The sequence below is a fragment of the Sipha flava genome, unplaced genomic scaffold (assembly GCF_003268045.1).
Source record: "Sipha flava isolate LNK unplaced genomic scaffold, YSA_version1 68_pilon_pilon, whole genome shotgun sequence".
In the NCBI taxonomy this organism is placed as follows: domain Eukaryota; kingdom Metazoa; phylum Arthropoda; class Insecta; order Hemiptera; family Aphididae; genus Sipha; species Sipha flava.
The window spans coordinates 768726-792947 of record NW_020273608.1 but is presented as its reverse complement, the minus strand read 5'-3'; the positions used below and the strand labels follow the sequence as shown (position 1 = coordinate 792947).

Sequence of the window (24222 nt, the reverse complement as noted above, 5' to 3'; positions counted from 1 at the left end):
ATCGCGTCTTATCAACCGTCCCAGGCACTCGGGGTGCTGATAAATATTTTTGTCTTTCCCGACGATATATTATTACTATTACTATTATTATTATTATTATTATTATTATTATTATTATTATACTACTACGACGACTACGACTACGACTTCGGCACTTCTCACTGATCGCGTATGGACCCACGTCGTGTTCCGATAACTGAAACTTACTTACAGGAAAACCGAACGTACTCGCTGCCACTGAAACGGGAGTCTCCGTTTCCGCGAGTGCCGCTTTTCTAACGCGTCTACAACCAAACGCCAAGTTTCCCTGTGCACGAACCCTGCCCAAGCTGTGGTAATGACGTTCGCCCGTTCGATCACGTAAATCCAACTAGTTTGGCACTCAGGTAAACGTTGTCGGGAACGGGAAAAACGTTACGAGAGGAAGAGGTTGATAGAGAGATAGAGAGAGAAAAAAAACAAAATTTAAAATACGATCTGGTGATCACGTACTAACGATCCTGTCGTTTTCTGTTTTCCTGTTTAGACAAACTGACGTCACGGTTCGCGTACACGACACAACAAGAGTTCACCCGCCATCGTCGCGCCATAACCCAGGCCCCCAACCATCCATTACCTACATACAAGCTGGTGGTGGTCGGTGACGGCGGTGTGGGTAAAAGCGCGATCACTATTCAATTTTTTCAAAAAATGTTTGTAGCCGATTACGATCCGACCATTGAGGACAGTTATATCCAGCACACTTGTGTCGATGATGAATTCTGCATACTCGATGGTAATAATATGTTCTGCTGCATGCCACCTATGCCATATTGACATATTAAACTTGATTTAATAGTTGGTTTGCAATTATTGATAAATTTTACTTTTTCGACTATTAGTATATTTTGATTATGATAAACATTGGTATTCATTATTTATTTAGTTTAGTTGTAGAGTGGTCTTTGCAAATTCTGATGATTGCTAATATTTTCAAACAATATTATGTCATACATAATTTTTTGATTTTATGTAGATTATTATTATTATTTAAATTTTATAGGAACAACTATTGTTTATTACTTATTTTAAAGGAGATAAACCTCCCACTTCATACTTAATATCCATTTATACATTTTTATAAACTTTTTATTTATTATTTTTACAAGATATTTACAATCTGTTCATAAGAACAATAAGCAAATTTGATACAGAATTAAATAAAAATGAAAAGTTTGAAGAAAGAAGCCACTCATTGATGGCACTACCTATTATGAACACTTAAGATTTGTAGAAGTTAGAATTCATGCGTCTAGCAAGTCGTAATACCAGTTATGTTTAAGATGTCTAACGGGAATTTTAGGAACTGCTTCGTTTTTTATTAGTGGGTTTGGGTGATTGAGCAGTCTGCTGTGGAAACGCTTGTAGTGAATTCATCTTTTACAAATTTTATCCTGAGATCTAAATGTACCGAATGGTTAGAGATATAAAGGGGAGCGCATTAGGTAGTTTCCTTTTTTTCCAGTGATTAGGATCAACAACTATGCAACTAATGCATAGTAGAGTGGGTAGAACAAAATTTTTATTTTTATAAACTAAATAATTCATTTTGAAAATCAGTGTAATTTTTAACCGGTTGGTTACAATAATTAAATAAATATTTATAATTTTACTTTATGGAATCTAACGTGATCATAATTTGTTAAACACTGTTTTTACACAGTTTTAATGGTTTTTAGTGTTAACAAAAAACTCTTTAGGTTATAAATGAAATTATTAGGTAAACTTAAAATAATAATTGTTTGTTGATAATATAGTGGCTTGGTAGTCGAATTATTCAAACTTTTTCAAGCTGTAACTCCATTGTTTTAGATTCTGAGCGGAGCAAGGAATGTATTGGTTTTACAATGATGTTTATTTCTTTTTTTTTTTCTTTTTTGTTCTGTAAACACTTTTTCTCCTTCTAAACTTGCTCAAAAGTATCAAGTGTAGCATCTTTTGTGAAAGGTAATATTCTTGAGCTGGTACTATAGAGGAATCATTTTTCGATTTTCGAAACGGTACTCGAAATAAAAGCAGTTAAAGGAGAAATTTCATACAATTTACAAATTTACAATTCATACAATTTCATGATTTTATAATATTAAATAATTATGAACGACGTTTCCTACCAGAAATATTGCTTCAAATGAAAAATTACATAAAATCTTTTTTGTTGTATTTTGGATTTTATTCCTTACGGTTCAAATTTCGAAAATTTCATCAATTTTTGATCTATTTATAGACATTTTAATTTTGGGAGTTTTTTGTTGTAATTCGGTTAAAAACATTTGTAAAAACTTGAAATTTGGGTTGCTTTAATTATATTATCCTTACCTAGACATGATAGCATTTTCAAAAAATTTGAGCAACTTTTGAGCTTTTTCTTTTATTTTATACTAGCCGACCCGTCACAGCTTCGCCCGTGATTGGTTGTTTATTTTGCCTTCAGACCATGATATGTAGAATTTTTTATTCAAATATTATTGTTTAATGTGATCGGCAAGTAAATATAAAAAAAAAACGGTTAATGAAAATGGATTGAAATTTTTCTAGCGTTATAAATGATAAAAATAAATACAGATAAAAAAGAAATAATTTTTGGTTGACGAAGAAAAAAAAAGAAAAAAAAAGAATTAAAATAAGAATTTTATAAGACTTCTGAGTATATGATGTTTTTTGTTATATTTCCTGTTGAAATTAAAATCATAAGATGATTCGGGTCCCTAGTTCGAGAAAATGCCACGTATAATTGCCCATGTGAAAAGCACTCTGTACGAAAATCTACGCTAACGTACTTGAATGTTTGACCTTGCGCTTTGTTTATGGTAATGGCAAAAGAAACTTTAACTGGGATAAAAGTGTATCACTTATTTAAAACATATAAATTATTAAATAAAAATATTGCTCTGATAAGTAATAGTTGTCCAAATATGGATATAATCGTTATGAAATATTCGCCATTATCAGCATTCTATTTATTTTTGCTTAAATGTTATCAAAATTAATATTATTGTATTATTATGTAGAATGTATATAATTTATTAACTCATTTAACTATACATTTATATGACTTTTATAAAAGCTATACATTTTACAATAAGTTAAATGTATTAAAAAAAATAATGTAAGGAGTAATTCGAGCTAGAATTACATACAATAACCAATAGTTGTTTTATTTACATGAAAACTTTCTTAGTATTTTTTTCCATATTTTTATTCTTTTAATTTTTCTGCAGTGTTGGATACAGCTGGCCAAGAAGAATTCAGCGCAATGCGTGAGCAATACATGAGAAAAGGAGACGGTTTCATGATAGTTTATTCCGTAACTGACCCAAATAGTTTTAAAAACGTTCCTAATTTTTTTACTCAGATTCTTCGGGTCAAAGATAGGTGAGTGTTAAATTTTTAATGGTAAAACTAATATTTGATATTCTAATTTCTAATTTTTCAGAGATGAATATCCAATTTTGTTGGTCGCCAATAAGGTGGACCTTGTGCATTTGCGCAAGATCAGCGAGAGTGAAGGACGCGCAATGGCCAACCGATTGAATTTACCATACATGGAAACAAGTGCCAAAGATCCACCGCAAAATATTGATGGTGCTTTCCATGAGGTAGTTATATCTAAGAAACAATGCAAACTGTATTTGTAACTTATTTTCATTCCAATTTTTCTTTCATCTTGTGCAACAATAAAATAGTCTGTACACATTTTTTTTTGTAGTACAAATTTGTTATATTAAAAGTAAGGTTAGATCATACGCATATGCATAGGGATCAATTAAAACCTTTACTACAGTTGTAAGAGCAATCATGGTGAGAAATAATTAGAGAATAAAATTACTCACCAAATAATTTCTTGGGATATAACAGCTACCATATGATATTCTCCCCTGGGAGTCGCAAGCACTTATTAAGGAGACACAAGACAAATATTTATATTATATATTATATTAACATTTATTTACTTTAAAGATCGACAATAATTTGCTTATATTTAAATAATAAAAAATGTTTTGTTGAGGGTGTGATTAATTTTTTTTGTTTTGAGGATATGTGACTCAAAAAGATTTGGGAACTGCTGTGGTATAGGAAAAATAACACCAAGGTAAGGTAGTCAAAACTATGTGGAGATTTTGGCCAACCTTATATTGTATGAAGAGAAGACAAGGGTAAAAAATACCATTTTTATTGTATAATCATAAAATTTAATCACAATGTTTGAGCTGGTCTCGGATATTATAGAAACATTGTTTTTAATAAACCTTAGTATATTAAATTTTTTTAATTTTTATTTATAATTATTTTCAAACATTGTATATTCAATCTTAAAATTAAAAAAATTTCAAAAGTATTTATAATTTGATAGATTTTCTACCAATCAATTTTTTATCAAATTTCTTTTGACATCAGTTTTTTATCATGTAATTTATTACTTTACGGTGTTCAGGAAGTCTTTTAGTAACAACTTGTTAGCTATAATTCATTAAAAATTATCATGATAAAAGTTGATTTTCCGAAAATCAAAAAATTAATAATGTAGGTAATATTTCCATTTATAAAACATAAATGTATCTAAATTTAATACAGCTGCAAGGAGAGTAAAATCCCCTTAAGGTTAGTAAGTAAAATAAATACTAAAAGTACCTAGAATGTACATTAGTGAGGTCAATAAATAAAAGTAAGGTATTATAATAACAGAATCCTTAACACTTCTAAAGCTATTATCATTGATTAAATATTGTATATTAAATCTATGTCCTTACAACATGCTGGTTACATTTTGTGAACTCCATATCGTTTAAAACTTGCGTGTATAGGTATTTCAAATTTGTTGGTTCTGCTTCCATAGTGGGTTATGTAATGAACAATAATACTCTTCAATGATATTGATATTAAATATTTTTTGTGTAACATTGATAGGTGGTGCGCATCATACGAAATCATCCAAAAGAATTGTCCGAGGACCGTCGCCGAAGACGACCCAAATGTCAAATAATGTAAATCTCTTCGTGTCAACAGCATATTTGTATAATTGCTTGGAGAAAACATCAAATTTTGCTTAATTAAGTATACATTGTGTTTCAAATTTAATGTGACTGAAAATCCCTCTATAAAATATTAAAATTAGAAAAAAATTACCTAGAAGTATAAACAACTTTGATGACCTTTTTACGCAGGCAATTTTTTTTTCCAATTGTAATATTCATTGAAATATGTACTGTCATTTCAAATGTAAAACACTATGTAAATAAAAAGAAAAACAATTTCTCATTTAATGCGATATTAATATTTTAAATTTGTCAAATAAATTATTTTCTGTACAATTTCGTATACATATAAGATTGTAACGCCAAGTAAAGTCTGAACAATATTTTAAACCAATTAACAGATTTACTTATATATTATATTTACATGCATTTGTATTTGTTTAATTTTATAGTATATGTATAAGTGATGTCAGTGAAATATTCTGGGTATTTAATTGACATATACAATTTTATAATGGTCAGAAAGGATTTAAATTAAAAAAACTGTTTTTGAATGCATAACATTTTTAAACGACATTTTTTATACAAAATATACTTATCTTTTTTTTATAGATCAAATGTATGTACAATGAAAAACAATAAATACAAATTCTCAACAAAATTTAAACTTATTTTCCTACACTTTCAATGTTGATCATATCTTCGGTGACATTACTTGGAGATGCATCCATGTCATACAAGCTATTTGATTCACTTTTAACTGAAAAATTGTCATTAAACATGTCGGTTGGTAATGTATGTTGATTATAACTATTGCTTCCGGACTTGGAGTCGACTAATGTCTTGTTGGTTTCTGATATTGACAAAACATTTTCAGAATGAGGTTCATTTGGTAGAAGTGACTGAAAACAAATTAAAAAAATTACCATAAATAATAAAAAAAAATCTAATACTTATAATTACAATTTGTTTAATTTTGTAAACACAAAAAATCAATTTTAAATGAAAAAGTTTTAAATATTTAAAAAAAAAATTAATTGGCACCAGTAAAGCTTAATTTATTTTTATAAAGGTTTAAAATTTAATAGTAAGTTAGTAAAAACAGGTATTAATAAAAAATATTTTTAATTAAATAAAAGCCCCTGGAATTGTTAGAAAATAAATGTTAAAAACTAGAAAGTTTTTCATCTGTTATTGCCAATGACATACTTTTTTTTTTTTAATTTATTCATATAATAAATGTGTATTATGGATAAGTTTAATTGAATTATACCACAGATGCTGATTTTGAAACTTTAGGTGTAGACGGTTTGCGTTTCTTGGTTGGATTTGAAGTAGCTGTTTGACAACTGTTCAACTGTTTACCAACACCAGCCATAGAATTATTACCTTGGGTTTCTTTTCGTCTGAAATTACAAAATATATAAATATATTTTAATTATAATTTCTCATTGTAATATTTTATTTAAAATATTACTATTATATTAAAACATAATTTTGTTACTACACGGATAAAACAATATTATGTAAGTAACTTAAGAGCATAGATTTAATTTATGTATTTATAAGATAAACAAAAATTAGAATATATAATTTTCTTAGTCTTATTCCAAACCTATTATAAATTTTACTATGCTAATTTAAAACCTATCAATCAAAACAGAAACATTAGATATTATATCATACACTGTCTCCTGAAAAAAATTTAATACATTTTGAGGCGTATACAATCAACAAAAATCTAAATCATCTTTAGAATTAAAGTGAACAATATACTTTTTGGGTTCTGGTTTGATGCAATCGCCGTCATCTGATGACTCTGTCAGTTCATCATCGCTGCTGCTGAGCTCAACGCGTTCATATTGTATTAACCTGTCTAGTAATAGGCTTTTGTCTCGTGATGCTCTCAGAAGTTTTCGTTGGGTGGTCTTCAGAGTTAGTTGAAAGATTTCATTCTCCTTCAAAACAATACATTCAATATTAAATAAACAAGTATATTGATCGCTTATAGACCAGACAAGTGTTTGATAAACTTAACGATTAATGTGCAAATGGTGTTAAAATTGAAACGGTCTCAATTGGTCTACGGTCATAAAACTTACGTAGATCAACAGTCTCAATTTCCTCTTCATTTCTTTGTACTGTTCCTTGTAGTTGGATTCGGACAAACTGTTTTCGTCGATCGTTTCCTCGTTAGCGACCATGGTATCCGGTGAGCTCAGATGGACCGCCGAGACCCTTAACGAAACCACAACGACCAAATGTTCGTCAGAAAACGGATGACGACGAAAATGCAGAAAATACGAGAAACTCAAATACAAAATAAACTTATTACCAGGTACATTTAATCGACAGTCCTTTTTGTTGATAAACACATCGGAATCGATATCAGTACGCCTCTATCGTGCGTACGTCCTAAACCAGGGGTTCTCAGATCCCGTGTTTAAAATCTATCGTAAATGTTATGAAATGCGTACCTCCATAGATTAAGTATACAACATTGAACTCTATATAAATATGATGTGATAAAATTTTACGATTTTCATTTCGTGTAATTTTAAAGTACGTGTATCAATAACTGGATGTATAGGATTTACATTTTTTACTTGATCTAAAAATTATCTTTGAACTTTTAATATGATATCTTTTACAAAGTTTTTATTTTTTACATTTGAAGAATATGCTTGTTAACATTTTTCAGTGAATAATATTATATCAAAAATAAACATAGATACAAATTTCAGTTTGCCTCGATTTTTAAAATGAGTAAAACAAACATATCTGTTACTGGCATTAATGAATAGTTATGATCTTGGGATATTTTATAATGTAGAAAATATAGTAATGGTTCATTTTTTCTTGTTAATAAATCTAATGCTACATTTTTATAGCTCAAAATATTAATCAAAAAACTTAATGCAAAGGTTTTCCTACGGTGTTATAAAATATTCTTTTCCTCGCATTTCAATTATATGATACAGGTATAACTCTTAGCGTTCTCAAATATTTCTTCCCAAACAAATGTATTGCTCAATTTCATAGGAGACTTATATCTTTTACCAAATCTATTTCTAACGTTCATAATGTCAAATATTCTATCAAAAATTCTAATAAATTCAATAATAGCAGTATAATTTTTAAAATCGTTATTATTTGATTGTAAGAACTGTAATGCATCAGCTACGCTGCTACTCAAAACCTGACTACTAAAGGAACACTCATTTTTTTTTGTTTTTATAAAATATATGTAATGAACTTAATTGGCAAACTTCAAATTTTCAATTTGCTAAATTTCATGAAATTTTTTTACATAATCAAATGATATCATATTGCCTGAGTGAGACAAAATTAATTCAGTCATAGGGGTCATATTAGTGATCGCGGCCTGCATATATATTATACTAAAAACTGTTTTGATATTTAGCTAGAAATATTGTATATTTAATCAATGGTACCTCTGACCGTTTGTTACGCAACACGATAAGCGATTAATTTCTAAACGGCGTCGTGATTGTTGTTAATCATTACGAAAAGGAAGAGTGACATTGGAACGTCGACCCGTCGCGCGGTCTTCAGGTTTGAAGAAATCGCACGCGCCAACGAGAGGACAAACATTTTGATCCCTTATCAGTTGTCGGCCGAAATCACGGACTAAGATATACGCGTCGATTACACACCGGACAGTCTTTTACCGGAACTTGAAAATACTGAATGCTGGCGAGGTATTTCAATAGTATTATATAACGCGAATTTAAAAACCAGTAAATACAATTGTTGAAATAAATCGAGTAGCTCTAGACGTTCTATTAAATAGTAAATGAACACTCCAATGTTTACTATAATGGAGCGAATGTAAACACATGAGACAATGTAATTTAATTTTCTACACCAATTTATAAAAAAAAAATAATGTTGGAAGAGCTCTAATGCTGCTAGATAGCGCTAGATGTCCTGCATAAAATATTTTGTGTCCGGCTCTCTACCACCTTCCTGGCAGACCGTTATCAGTCCTGTATATCTTGATCCGTGGCCGAAATAAATATTCTGTGATAACACGCGATAGTGATAACCGATGCGGCTTGGATGTTCGACTCGATTGCTGTCCAGTGTCTGCCGTTAAAATTTTTGGTTTTTCAACATCATCATCGAGTCCTGTTCGAATAGAAGACGACGGGCCAACGTTCGCGGTCGGCGAGAAAGATGATATAGAAGAGTCTTATTCAAGTGTTATCGAATACCAATCGGACGAATCTGTACACTGACTGTACACATAAAACGTTTGGTAAGCTTATTGGTAATAAAATACCGTATTTAATCAAACGATCCAGAGCAAAGTGTACGTTTATAATAGCCGTAGTAGTTAGGTATTAAAGATCTAGACTATTATCATAAAACGAATCCGCTACTAATTTAATTTTAATTTTTTTTTTTTTTTTTTATAAAAATGTTAAAAACATTAATAATTAATCATTAGTATTCGTAAAAATTATCAGAAATACTGAATTTCAAAATTTAAACGAACGTTAAAGAACAAAAGCTTCAATTTGCCGGTAAGACTTGGTTTCGAAATTATAGGTTTTTAATGTAACGAATATTTGCGTGTGACGTGAAAATACCTCGATAACACATTGTATTATTATCTTATAGCGGATTTTCAGTTGAATTTCAGGACGTAAAGTAACGTATGTAATTATAAATCTATAGACTAACTGACTAAACAGATATACTTATCAAAATAATCCTTGTTTGGTTTTTTCCTAACATTTGCCCGAGGCAAACGTACTATATTTTAGATTACATATTAAGTTTCTGGTATTTTAGATTACTGAATTATGACCAAATTTTATAAACTGATTTTATATTTTAGTACTCTCATGCGATAGTATGTTCGTCAAAACGTCAACCGGAAACCTTGCGGACCGAGTGGCCGCATTGTGTTTGGAAAAATTCGACAGTTTATCAACCAAGGGCAAACCTGTAGCCGGCCAAGAATGGACGTTGTTGTCGGGTGTCGTTCAGTCATCGGTCGAAGATTCAATAGATCGCTTGAAAGTCGTCTCCATAGCCTCCGGGACTAAATGTATTGGTATGAATAAACTGTGCGCCAACGGCACGGTGATCAACGACAGTCATGCCGAGGTAGGTTATGATTAAGACACGAAAGTTGATAACTTTGGCATTTATCCTAACTTCTCAAGTGTGTTCCAATAATTTAAGAACCTTAATAATTAATTTTGATTTTAATTTATTAGAAAATTGTTATCCTTATTTCTGTTTCCCCGTCGTTTTTAAAAACAGCAGTTTCTTCATATTTCCATTTCTATAGTTCTTTATTTAATGTTTTATGTATTATCAATTCTTATCTATAAAATATGAGCAATTGCGAATTTCTAAAAAATCATCCATAACAGTTGAGGATCTAAACCAAACTAATTAAATTTGCGTATAAACTACAAAGTTTTAGGTTTAAGAATTTGATTAGGGCGATTTTATTTATGATGTGGGTGTTTTCAAAATTGTATTTAGCCCTTGTTTATGAGTTATTGTGAAATTTAAATGTAGGCTTGTGAACATTTTCTTTTTATGTGAATATATAATAATCCATATGTATTCGTATGTATATTTCATGAATTCAGTTGAATTACAACAAAATGTTCACGAAAGACGAATATAGTAACTATTACTAAATTTATATGCAAGTTTACTTGACGAGAAAAACAAGATTTTTTTATTTTGGAAAATTTCAAAGTCTTGTAAGACCATAGATGGGTTTTCATTTGTTTTCCGTAATCACTTGTATTCTTGCAACGTTTTACCATAAACCGTGTTTCAGGTTTTGGCGCGTAGAGCTTTGTTGAGGTACTTTTTACAAGAAATCGAATCGGCTCGCGAAAAACGGCCGTCGATATTCGTTTCAGCACCAGACGGTTCACGAGAGAGTCCTGTAGAGCCCTCTGAAAGTCTCTCGTATTCTTCTAGTAATCCTCGTCACCTTCTTGCCCTACGACCTGACATAATGTTCCATTTTTTCTCTAGTCACACGCCGTGCGGTGACGCTTCGATATTTCCCAAAGACCCTAGTAATGATGATGTCAAACATATGTCCGATAAACGGTCGGCTTCTGAAAATGTAAACGAATCAGTTGGACCAGACGTGAAGAAACGCAAATTTTCAGACGACGACGATGACATACACCGAACCGGAGCTAAATGTCTAAAAGACGAGACCAAGCAAGATCCACATTTGCCGGGTACAGCCTACCACGTGGTTGGAGCAGTTCGAACAAAACCAGGCCGAGGGGACCGGACTTTATCCGTCTCGTGTAGTGACAAGTTGTTCCGGTGGCACACAATTGGCGTGCAAGTAATTATAGTGTGATGGACCACAGTGATTTTTTATGCTTTCGTGATGAAAGGGATAGTTAATAAAACAAAATGTACATGTATGATAAAAAAAAAAGTACTATGTAGAATAGCATAGTAATTGCATAGTATTAAACAGTAAATACATTGGCGCGAATAGCGAATGAAATCGGTGTAGAACTTGAAACCCATCCTAACATATCTTTCTATCCGTTTTTTCCAACACTAAATAAAAAGAAAACATTGGACTATGGTTATTTGTCAACATGTATTTATACTAAACCCTTGCTCAGGCGAGATCCGAGATACTTTGAGAACATAGAAATTAGCGTTTCTGTATGGTGCACGTTAAAATGATGAGAGTTTTTTTAGATGGGTGAGAGAAGATAAATAATGAAAGTTATTTTAGATAGATGAAGGGAGATACTAGGTCGGAAAACTTGTCATCCTAATGACTCTACGTCATGATCTTTATTTCCATAAACACGGTGGTTTTTCTTTTTTTTTTAGGGAGCTTTACTGTCGCTGTTGATCGAGCCGGTGTATTTGTCATCGTTGATCGTGGGCGGAGGTTGTCCGTTCTCTGAGCTCGCTTTGCGTCGAGCAGTAATCGACCGAGTAATAGATAACGGACTTGAGCCGAAGTCTGACCGACCGGCGTTGCAGCTGATGCGATCTGTTTTAGAATTCGAACATGCCAAACACCGATTGGCTGTGACCTGTAAACCTTGTCCGTCCAGCGTGGTGTGGTGGGAAGGTGACAGCAGGTACGTGGACTTTTTAAAAGCCAACAACTGACCGAGCAAGATAAAATATTTTTTTCACGTGCCCTTATATGGTAGTAACTTATTACATTCGAATAGTACTTCTTTCCATTTATTTATTATTAATATAAAGTGTTTAACACGTTTACGTGTAACCGTTATAATATGTTAGCAGCTGTATTGCGTTGCTTCGATTTTAATTACTCGTGTAGGTAATACATTGTTTGTTACAACGGTTTCTCGTAAAACGTATTTTTGGCAGTATTTCATAAACATTAAACAGTTATATTCTGTATGTTATTAAGTAAAGGCGCGTATTGGGTCCATTTTCCCTACCTAGTTAATTTATCTTAGATAACCATTTTATTTAAAACGATACTTCAAATAATTATTATCTTGATAATATAAAAAGATTAATGTTTTTATTTAGATAAATCATCTAGATACAATTTTCTAGATAATGCATAACACTGATTATTTATTTTTTCTTATCAAATAAACCATGTTATTTTTCTTTTAATCATTTTATACAGTATATTATATTACGTTTCAAATAAAAATCAATAAAAATCTTTTGTGTTAAATTTTGACAACCATTGGAATGTAAATTTTTACATATGAAAAAGCACTGATAATAAACTTTAAAGTCTTACTTTTGATAAAAATTATTATACTCAAAATAACTTAGGTATATTAATAACGATGGCACAAGATCAATTTATTTGTTTTCGTGAAGGTGTGTTATTATGGTGACGGTACATAATTGTTATTTCAAGAGAGAACGAAAATTTTTGACGATATCGGAAGAATTTTTCAAGACTATTATTTCAATATATATATCTTATTGTTTTTTGTGTATTATTATAGACGTTGAAAACGTGTGCAGAGCATTCAATCTTCCACGAAATTCTTGAAAAATTCCAAAACCTTCTCCCTTACTTATAGAATCGTCCGTTGTTGAATTACTTTCATCCCAAAAGATAATTTCATCAGCCATTCAAAGTTCTCATTACACTCGTAAGTGCTATACAAACGTAGATATCGAAATGATAAACACAAAGGTAAACGGTAATCGAAATTAAAACATGGCTCTCTATAGGTATTGTCACACCTGTACCAAAAGTTTGGTTTTCGACCACGGTCAAAGCGTTGTAATGTCCCATTTATCCGTCCAGCGGGCGGTAAGATGGGAATCCCATAGCGGTGGTCGGTAAAATGGAAATCCCAAAAAGTGCGGGTGGAAGGAAAGTGGAAATCCCTATAACTCCGTGTAGTAAAATGGAAATTTCCAAGAGCGCTGGCCGCGTATTCCCTGCACAACCAAAAACTTAAATGTATACCACGGTCCGTACAAAACATAAACTTTCGGTTAAATCTTATACACATATTTACAACCTCCTTGCACGACGCATAGACATTTAAACATATTTCGTTTTCACGGTTCCCATGCATGTGCGTTGGGCGTTACGGATAAATTTGTTTTGCGCGATTTATATAATAATTCGAATTAGAAAATGAGATCGTTCGCGCAAGTGTCACGTCGCCTTTAAAATTATTTTATTTCTTGTTAACCGGAGCACCCGATAACGGTGTCGGCGTGTGATGTTCGAACATTTTCGATCGGCGCGTTATTGCGGTACGATTATCACCGGTCCGTGGACGCCATTATTGCCGAGACTTTTTTCCGCCGACACTTTCTCTCCGACTCGTCGTTTTTGCCGTGCCACCGGCCTTGTGTTTTTGTGGTTGCGGCATAGCACGGTGGAGTCGCCATCTCCGGGGACAACTTCGTGTGTGTGACGACTGTTCGAACCATAGCTGACCCGTGTCCGCGAAATTTTCTTTCGGTTATTGTCGTTCGCTGAGAAGCCAGTTATTCGAGACCGACGCCGCTGATCAACCGATTCTTCTGCCGGTTGTGGCGTTCGTCGCACGTGTGAACACGGTCGCGTGGGCATAACCACTCGAACGTCAGACCGTCCAAGGTATCCTCCGTTATATTTGATAAAAATATTATATTTATATTTATAAAATTTTTCTTGATATATTATTACAACGCGTTTGGAGCATATGTGATTTTATTGTTATTTTTAGATTTATCATATTTATTATTGCTTTTTTTGTTAATATAACTGTGGCGCTTTTGGCCCGTTTATCCCGGCATTTGTTATTATTTCATTAATTATCTTTGTTAAGTTTTCTTTTTTATTGCAATCGACGCGAGTACGTCACTCAATTGAACCAGTGATGGTTTGACTGCGAAGCGCGCAAACAAGCATAAATACGAAAGTGACAATCAGTACTGTAGTTGTAGTGAACTATTAACTTCACCATACATGGTTGAAACAGTAAATGCTGTTTCACTAAATCTATTGCCTGCAAAATCAAAAGAAAGATAATAGAATGGCTTATGAAAAACTTATAAAATTGAGAAAAATAAATAAAATCAAATCGTCGGAAAATGTGTTTCTTAAAATTTTTAACTAATTATCTACAAAAATTAAACCGTCAACTCTATGGTCTATTTATTCAGTGCTTTAAAACATGAAAAATATGAAACATAATATTAACGATGGTACTTATTTAAAATTTCAAGTTTTTTTAAAGAGAAAATCGAGTGGATTAATAGTAAAAATTCCAAAGTTTTGACTTCAATCGATATAATAAATTCATTAACGAAGCTCCTGATATTCAATACTTAGTAAAAAGGTAGGTGAGATGAAATTGTTTTATATATATGGGCTATTCATTCTCCATTCATTTATTACGATATATGTAATATTCATTAGTGAAATATATATTACATATTAAATTTCTTTACTCAAAAATAAATTGTTCACGATCATTTAATATTAAAGGGGAGTTATATGATATTTTTAAGAAATTCATGGTTTTATGACCCACAAATGTAACGTTAGATAGATTTTTTTTTTAGTTATAAAAACGGTTAATACATTGGGCAGGTTATTGAAAAAAACAAAATTGAAAATATTCATGAAGAAATTGCAATATATTTAAATTTACTGTATTCCTGAGCTGATACAGGTCATTTTTTTGGCCGAACTTCAGCAACATTATTTACCGATTCTGCTGGTGATGTTACAACTAGTATTGAGAATAATCAAAAGGAATAATCAAACGATTTTAATAATCGAAATAATGGTAACAAAAATATTTACCAAAAGAAAATCAATTAAATTATTCAAAAAATTGCATGTTTTACTCATTTCCCATTGGGTACTAAATTAAGAATTCGACTGTCCATCAGTATTGTCTTGTAATTATTAAAAACAATAAAATTACTGAATTTAACTGAAATTAGAAGTACTTATTTGGTAAGGAGCCTAGGTCTTATAACTTTTGAGATTTCGTATTGGGATTTTCCCGGTATCCCGGTGGGTCAGTACGCGCCTGATTAAGTATAGGCCGGTAAAAAAAAACCACATGGTTTAACTTCCAGATATACATACCAGACTATGAATGCCATTATTAACATATACCTTTTTGAACTACAGTTCATACTTTCGTGGCCGTAGTAAGTTTTATCATTATATGTAACTTTATTTTAATCGAATAGTAAAAACAACGTTAGGGTAAACCTCTGTGCGTTCACATTATACTTTATTTTATAACAGACGGTATCAGATGAAATTACAACATAAAATCTTGTTTAAAACGAGAAAAGTGTTTTTATCTTAACTTTCAAGTATTTTTTCGTAGACTAACAACTGCCCAATACGCATTTATATAAATTGTTTTTTTTCATTTTGCCGACATTATAGTATACAGAACACTTACGAGTTAGAAAACTCTTCGTCGCAGCACTGAATTTTTTTGAGCTGTACATAGATTATGCTGCGATGACACGTCTCTGTTGTTAAAAACAGATCTCGACGGCTATAAGGTTTAGGATATGAGGATTAATATGACTTAACGAGATTCGTATACATAACGAACTGATCGCGAAAAGGGATAATTGCTGTCCCTGTTGAACTCGTCAGAAAAATTCGATTTACTGAGTCATCATCGTATTACACTGTACCAGCGATTTTCAATCCTTTTGAGGCCGTGGCCCCCTATAGTGTCACCAAGATTTTGAGCGACTTAATATGATTAATATAAAATTTTTATCGGTGATCTTTTATCAATCGTAATCCTCAACCATGGTTATCGTCATATTTTACTAATTATTTTATACTTTGGCTACCGCGAAAAGATTGTTGGCCACCTGTAATTTGAGAACCGTTGTGAAACCGTTTCGTTTTCGCAGTTGCCATGAGGTGTTGGTGAACGGCCGCAAACAGGGTGCGACGAAGAAAACGATGCACAAGCCAAGCAGCTCGTCGGCGCTGTGCAAAAAGTCGTTGCTCTTAGCGTTCAAACGTTTGCGGGACGTCGGCGACGACGATCGGGCTACGTACGCGCAAATCAAATCCAAAGCTACGTGGTACCGGCGCCGATGGACGGCGGTCAAGACTCGGTTGGGTTGTTGGACGGAAAAACCTGAGGGTTTGCTGGAGTTCATATGACACGTGCCAGGTCCAGCGGGATGAGTGAGAGAGAGAGAGAGAGAGAGAGAGCGTGAACGTAAGGCACAACAAAAACGCCGTTTATAATAACATTTAGTAATATTTTGAGCATTGCATTGAAAAACTACACAAATAATGATACAATTTTTCGTTTTTCCCGTAAACTCTATGTACAATAATTATGTATATATTCTTGTCTCGCGTGTGTATATATATATATTATTATTTTTATTATTATACTCTTTGTGTGTATAAAAAATCATAATAAAATAAAACTCGTCGAGCAAAATTATAATTTTTTTTATATGTTGTACACAAATCAAAACTATAATATATGTCATATATGTATTTATCACATAATATAATATTTCATACACTTTTGTTTTCATTTTGAAAAAGTGTCGAGTAGAAAATAATAAAATATTACATAAACGATCAAGTATATATTATATATATATATATATAAAAAAAAAAGATTTGGTTCTAGTAAAAATAATTATGTACATGATTACAAAAAAAAAAAAAACGATATTCTTATAAATTATAATAATAATATATAATAACGAAGATCATAAGTTAATATTTATGGCAAGGCATTATTATGAATTATTATTATATATTACTATTTCATATACGCTGGACACGTTTTTACTAAGTCTAAAAACTAGATGGGTTTTTAATTTGTTACTTGATTTTGATTTTTCTTTACGTAGGTGAACGTATCGCATAATATAACATTATATAATAATAAAATGATCATGTTATTCAAAAGATTCGAATACAATTAAAATTATAAAAACATAACCCATGAGATGCGTACAAAATATAAAATATGCTACGACAATATTATATTGCTTACGCATGTGTTTTGCATTGTCGACAATAATTAATAATAATTTACAACACATACTTTGAGTATGTATTATATATGGTAATCTTAACGAGTCGAAAGAGTTTGATGGCACATGAAGGGGCGGGAAATCATGTATGATTTATGATTATCGAAACCATGAATTAATCTTAAAACGAAAATAAATATTTTAAAAAAAAAAAAAAAAAAAACACTGTATGCGAATTACAATCGTATTGTACATTAAATTACGTATTTATATAAATAATAAAAATAATAAAAAAAAAACATTTCGATAGTCCGAAAAGAAAAACGAAAAAAAAATGTATACATTAACTATATAATATTATAATAAATTATATACTTAATTATTATTGATATTATATTTAATACATTATTATTATTATTAATATTAGTAATATTATTATTCTTATTCTTATTATTATTATACCATAGAGATTATTTACAGTAACATATTCTAATATATATATATATATATTATTATATATAACATATTCTAACACGCTAATACACGTGATATTTATGTATATTTGTTATAATTATATTACTAATATTATTATTATTATAATTATTGAATTTTATTAATTTGTACATTTACTCGCGCCTACGAATCGGTCGACCAGAGGCCCTTCGCTCGTCCGTCAAATGCGTGTCTGCTGTAGCGTTTTCGTAAGAAAATATATAAATTTGAATCTCATCCGGGGCGGATGGGGAGAAAGAGAATCGGAAACTCGCGACACGACGGGATCACGGGCATCTCGGTGCAAGTCAGTTGCACTCGTAATCGCGAAATTATTAACAACAATCGCCACGGCGGCGATCGTCGTAGGACAGCCTATTGTTGTTCGGTGGCAGTTGCTGCTGCTGCTGCTGCTGCTGCAGACCGCCGGCAGGTTCGCGATGCACCCGCCTCGACCAGGCTCATTTTTTCAACTCCAGTCCCACCAGGTCTTTGGGTTTCTGGTCCTGTTGCAATTGGGCTGACTGTTGCTGTTGCGACGACAGGCTGTTGCCCGAAGGGTACACCTTGTCCAAGTGTTTCAACGATTCCGACAAGAAGTTCTGCAAAAATCGTACATCCAAACGTATTATTATATCGCGAACACTATGGATACTCAATAAATTATGTTGAGTGAGCTAGCACCCACAGTTAGAAGCTCAAGTGGAAACCCGGATGAGTATAGATAGTGCATAAATGTGTTGCTTTAATTTGATGAAAACCACAAATTTTTGTATATTGGATATAGATACAAGTACATTATATTTTCTTTTACTCGAGGCCTACGTACATAGACCAAGGACCATTTCCTCTCCGGCTCCTTCCTGTTTATAATAAATCGCTTCCCTGCCCAATAATGTGATACCACTCGCCGCTAACTACATAAGATACATTTTTACGTATCACAGTGTTTTGACAAGTTTCTCTTGTGCTGGACGAATTCCTCGAGAAGATATTTTCAAAATTCAATTTATAGCGTATACTTTGACAATACTGTGGATTTGAGAATTCTTGATTCTATGGTGATACCTACGGAATTGGTCGAAGCCTAAACGGTACACAAATCAAATGAACATTGTTAAGAACGTTACCAACATGTATTCTAAACGGAACCGTTTAAATATGTAATACCTATGTTGTTCAATGTACATCTGTCTGACGCTAATTCGTGCAGTTATGCATCTTTCCGAATGTATAATCTCTAACGCAAGGCTCCCTTGAAAAATCGACTCCGGGCCCAAAAGTAGTAGTAGCAAAGCTCAGAAATAAAAGAACTCCAAAGACTCACCTGTATGGCCGTAAGCGCGGCCACTATTGCGGGACTGCCAAATCCGTGTGATATGAGCGAAAAATGCGTCAGCGGGCGCTGTATGATTGGGTCGAGTATATGCTGCGGCCTGGTGTTGCACAATGGCGATCGATCTTGATTCAGCAGGTCCATCAGCTCTTTGGTTACTTGCCTGCGAGCAAAATGCAACATTTATAATATAATTGCAACGATAAATATATTCGAAACATCGAATTATATAAACGAATCAAGAACAAACGCATCATAATGCACTATCATACATGCGATCCCCGTAATAATGCATAGTTAAAAATATTCATGGCTTTTAGAGGCAACAAAAAAAAAAAAAACGCAAGAGAGAATTTGATCCCTATATTCCATTTTTAGCGTTCACGTACATTTCCGTACAATTACTAATTAGTTATAAAATATAATTAATACGATACGAGCAATGCCGTAATTATCCTCTGAGGTATCCTTGACGAATATAATTTTTGGCGCTCATTTAATCGATAAAAATCAATTTTAATTTAACCCAAATGCGCCCCCTTACTTTGCTACGCCTTTGGCAATCGCCCATTTAGTCAACCTCTAGTCAAGTAGGACACTGGATGAGTCAATTATTGTTTGTAAAACACCGTTTTCTGGAACCATCAGCATTGATAATTTTGAAACATTTCTGTTCGTGTATTAAGTTGTAACTAATTGGTAATTTTAACACGGGTGATTTTTACTAAAATAGTTAAGCGTTCCGAAAAACTTTTTGGAAAAATGTTAAAGGAGACGTTTTTTAAGCGTTATGAGAGGTAGAGAGACCGAGTCCCCTTGCATCCTGCCCAACTGAAGCCTTGAACTTTTATAACTGAACTTAAAAACGGTTAACGAATGACTGTATTACACGATGTACTGACGTGCGCTTTGCACTCACTTTGTTGCGTGTATAAGCTCTTTTCTCCGATACGACTCTGTCGGGTCGCTTGTATGCGGTCTGCTCAGATACTCGGCTACTTGCCGAGCCGGGAATTCCGTTTCGCACACGTACCCGAAGTCCCGAGCTAAATGTATCGCTTCACCTGCAACGTAAAAATATTCATGTAAATCTTTACCAATACGTCTGTAGACCAACCGCAAGTAAAAAACTGAAATCGTGTAGTGATAAAATTGAAAATTTCCTAGTGTACACATTTTATCGTTCTGTATTATTTATCTTTTCGTTAAGATTATACGTTCATTTTACGACTATCGAGCGTCGGTGCACAGTGGTAACTTTATAATAAATTAGTAGTAAATATATGTGTAAACATGTGCGCGGGAAAATGATTCTCGCACGCCCACATATAATGCGTAAACGTTAATAAATTATTCACATGCGATCTGCGTGCACGTTATCCTATTCAACTGCACTTATGTACTAAGAATTTTACTAGAAAACGAACTACTTGAACGTCGTTGTAAAGGGTAGAACGTAGCTCGTTAATGAACACAGTATATTCTTGTTATGCATACACCTGTATGTAAATAGACAATTAAATTACTAAACATGTCAATCGTTATACATATATTGTCTGTATCTGGTGAGTTTGTGATCTTATTTTTTCTCTGTACGTCACGTTTGAGAGCGCAAGCAGAATAGTTCACGAAAATACCACCGGACCGAAATAATGAACCAATTGCTTTCACCGCATCGTGAGTTTAACATCATTGCCAATTTTTTGACGGACAATAGAACTAAATACGAAATCTGAATCGTAAATAAATGTTGCGCGTAAATTCTTTTTGTCGCGCTCGAAAACTCGAATGGATCGATAGCATACAAATAAATGATAATATCCGATGAAAATTGCGAATAAATCGCTGCGAAATTGATTTCTATCACATCGCAGTGAACGGATGAACCGCAATATTTGTAATAACATTACTTATAGAAAAATTTATATTCATACTCTCGAGAACTATATCGAAGCTATGCACGTCGAACACGTGCCTCGAATAATTATTCATCACCAGGCATCGGGGACGTGCCCGCGCGTGTAATCCAAACGAGAGACTACTACTAAAATCGCCTATTATAATATGATACCGAGCGGTCGAAATGTGCTCCCGCGACACTGGTTTTCGGTAACCGAACCAACGCGTAATAGATATATATTTTTTTCCATTTTCTCGTCACCATCACCCGGAGATAACGTGATACCCGCAGTGGTCCGCCGTAAGTAGGTGTGCGCAACGAGATATTGTCGCGGCGAATATCGAATGTTACGATAAACAGACATTAGCGTTCGGATTGGACGGAGAGACGTGTTATAGCGGACGGTAAACGATTCCCGAACCCGAGAGCAAAAAAGTGATCTGGATCACGATTAGAGGTGCGTTTGGATTTTCGAAAAAAAATAATCGTAGCGACCCGGCGGTAGGTACGCTCTCCGGTGCGTCGTTCCTCGGTTTTCGGAACCGAATTCTCGTGGCTTTCAGCATCGGTCACACCGATCGTGGCTAGATGAACGCGCGCGCCGGAGACGGTTACGAAAAGTTCGAATCATCGTGTAATATTGTGTTTTCGTAACAATGTCAATATTATGTATACATGTTTTTTTTTTTTTTTTTCGTTGTCCAGCGTGGCGGCGCCAATGTTCAGTCGGCGGCGGCGATCGACTTCAATGTACGACGAGACGTTCGACGTTGCATTATAATCGGCGGCGGCCGGCGGAGAGGGTAGACGAATGTGTATACGTATACACTGTACTGTACGCGCGCGCGTACACAATCGACCGTCGAAAATTGGTTTTCCTCTATTGTCGAGTACCGGTAGCCATTGTCTTGGGAGATACGACGACGCGTTCACGGCGGGCGCCGCTAATTATTATATACTACACATGGTGCTGAGAGAGAGACTAAGATTGATACAACTATACTCCACGCGATGAAAAGGCGGACCGACTTAAATAGAAACGCTGCGCTTACACCACACTGCTGTAAATATACGCGCTCGATCGGGTTACCTACCAATAACATGTGTATACGATTCCGATACCTATTTTAACGTGCACAAGGCATCGTCGGATTAATTGTCCGAGACGGCATTCGTTGTTATTTCAACGATGCATGAAAAAGGGATACACGACGGCGACGACGACGACGACGACAAACAGGAGCCACTCTCAATACACCTACCTATAATCCTGCACCGCTTTTGTACGTTTTTCTACGGCACCGACGTCCGCCCGCGGGTCACCTTCACTCTTTTCATTGTTGCGCCCGTACCGCGGACGCTTTTTGTACGGTTTCATCGGCAGCTACCCGGATGCTCGCTGCGAGTGATTTCTACTGTTTACTACGAAGCTGCTTTTACCACGGACATAATATCATCCGATAACGCGATTACTGTCCTAGCTTAAGACTTGGATTGTTGTAACGATTGTACGGACTTATTTTTTAGTAAACTTGCCCCGTTTTTTTTCATCCACGGCGTTTACCTCGCTGGATGTTTAACGTACACCCGTCGGCTCTGTTGTGATGATACGTTCCCTGTTGGAATCGAGAAGCGCACTGTCGAGGCGGATTTTCTGTCCGCGACCGACCGGTATGCGTAATGTAAACATACCGTCGGAACACCGGCATCCGGGTGGGTCCTTGCCCGATCGCGTGCGGATGTTGCGCATACACGTTTGACTGCAGCGTGGTTGTTAAAGCTTCAGCGTGTGATCGAAGCGCATTCGCTTGGGGGGATGTTGCAGCTTATCAAATGCCTGACCAAAGATTTTAAAAATGTGACACTGCAGCGTTGTTTCGGTCCGATTATTGTTTGTCGTGAATACGTACCGAAACTTGGGTTTTTGCACATTTCGAAAACTCATCGTCGAAAAAACGTTGCGATGAGCAATAAAAACGTGTTGATCCCGTACAATCGTATTACCGTCGTGCGTACGCTGGTCGCGTAACGAGTTGCTTGTGCCGCGGGAAAAATTGAACCGTTGCAGGCCGAACGGATGATCCGTTATTATTCACGCACGCGGTCGTCGCTCGGTCGTGTACACTTTTCCGCACGATGAAGACGTCCGATGGTAGTTTTCCTACGGTCTACATGTCATTTTTTCCGTCCTCCCCCCTCGACGCGTCCCTCGTGCGCGTGTTCATGTTAAACGTGTATTGTACACGTATTGTGAGATATTATATGGATAAACGGCGGCGGCGGAGGCCGATAGAAAATCCGATAATAAATCCAAACTTTCTGACGTGCGCTTGCGTGCGGCGGACGTGTGGAGAATTATTATTATCATAAATAACGTATACGCGTATAATATATAATGTTCCTACATATATATATATATATATACATACATATATATATATATATATATATGTATGTGTGTGTATGTGTGTATAATATAAACGTAAATGCGTGCGAGAAGGATACTGAGCGCGTTCGGAGAGAAAGGAAAGCCGATGTCGAGAGAGGGTTTCGTCAATTATTATTATTAGAAGATATAACTATTATTTCCTATTATATATATATATATATTTATTTTTTACCGCGCGCGCTTGCGAACGCGGCAACATATTTAAACCGGGTAAGTCACGAAACCGCGTTCGCGCAGAAAGTCGAGAATAAAACGTATACCTATATATAATAATATAATAAGACGGTAAATGAGAAAACGGCAGCCGGACTTAATACATCCAGTCACGATGACAAAACGTTAGCGTTTCGCCGCCACCGTTTTTCGCGTGTTCCCGAAGCCCGCGGTTTCTACCCTATCTGATTACGCGCGTTATTGTCCTCGTCCCGAGCTGCCGTTGCTATTATTATACGCGCGCCCGCCGCCATGTACTTACCGCGTAATTAGTAGTCGGCTCAAGCGCGCGCTATATTGTAGACGTGCGTGTTTGTGTGCGCTG

General features: G+C 34.2%; 4 protein-coding genes across 9 annotated transcripts in view; 2 read left to right on the top strand and 2 right to left on the bottom strand.

Moving 5' to 3' along the window:
• Positions 1-98: 98 nt before the first annotated feature.
• Positions 99-5148, top strand: LOC112691941 (ras-related protein M-Ras-like). 2 transcript variants are annotated; one of them, XM_025566420.1, is made up of 5 exons: positions 99-386; positions 527-775; positions 3258-3411; positions 3473-3635; positions 4073-4204. In XM_025566420.1, the coding sequence occupies exons 2-5, from the start codon at positions 691-693 to the stop codon at positions 4079-4081; spliced, it is 411 nt and encodes a 136-aa protein (XP_025422205.1). In that variant the 5' UTR covers positions 99-386; positions 527-690; the 3' UTR covers positions 4082-4204. The 2 variants fall into 2 exon arrangements, with proteins under 2 accessions (XP_025422205.1, XP_025422204.1); XM_025566419.1 differs by lacking the exon at positions 4073-4204 and adding an exon at positions 4945-5148 and having other exon boundaries at positions 101-386.
• Positions 5149-5611: 463 nt separating this feature from the next.
• Positions 5612-7392, bottom strand: LOC112691938 (INO80 complex subunit E). Its single transcript, XM_025566406.1, has 4 exons — positions 7115-7392; positions 6789-6970; positions 6286-6418; positions 5612-5914 (listed from the first exon to the last, which is right to left on the bottom strand). The coding sequence occupies exons 1-4, from the start codon at positions 7214-7216 to the stop codon at positions 5681-5683; spliced, it is 651 nt and encodes a 216-aa protein (XP_025422191.1). The 5' UTR covers positions 7217-7392; the 3' UTR covers positions 5612-5680.
• Positions 7393-8929: 1537 nt separating this feature from the next.
• On the top strand, positions 8930-16883 carry LOC112691937 (tRNA-specific adenosine deaminase 1). The gene is made up of 5 exons (XM_025566405.1): positions 8930-9294; positions 9880-10151; positions 10846-11376; positions 11886-12142; positions 16410-16883. The coding sequence occupies exons 2-5, from the start codon at positions 9897-9899 to the stop codon at positions 16666-16668; spliced, it is 1302 nt and encodes a 433-aa protein (XP_025422190.1). The 5' UTR covers positions 8930-9294; positions 9880-9896; the 3' UTR covers positions 16669-16883.
• A 1179-nt stretch (positions 16884-18062) lies between these two features.
• Positions 18063-24222, bottom strand: part of LOC112691936 (transcription factor AP-2-epsilon) — a 165749-nt gene continuing 159589 nt past the window's right edge. For 4 of the 5 annotated variants that reach the window (XM_025566401.1, XM_025566402.1, XM_025566400.1 and 1 more), the window contains 3 exons: positions 20255-20399; positions 19327-19498; positions 18065-18601 (listed from right to left, as the gene is read on the bottom strand). In XM_025566401.1, the coding sequence (XP_025422186.1) occupies positions 18461-18601; positions 19327-19498; positions 20255-20399 (458 nt within the window). In that variant the 3' untranslated portion in view covers positions 18065-18460. Of the gene's footprint in view, positions 18602-19326; positions 19499-20254; positions 20400-24222 lie in introns of all 5 variants that reach the window. The other variant, XM_025566399.1, reaches the window with a different exon arrangement.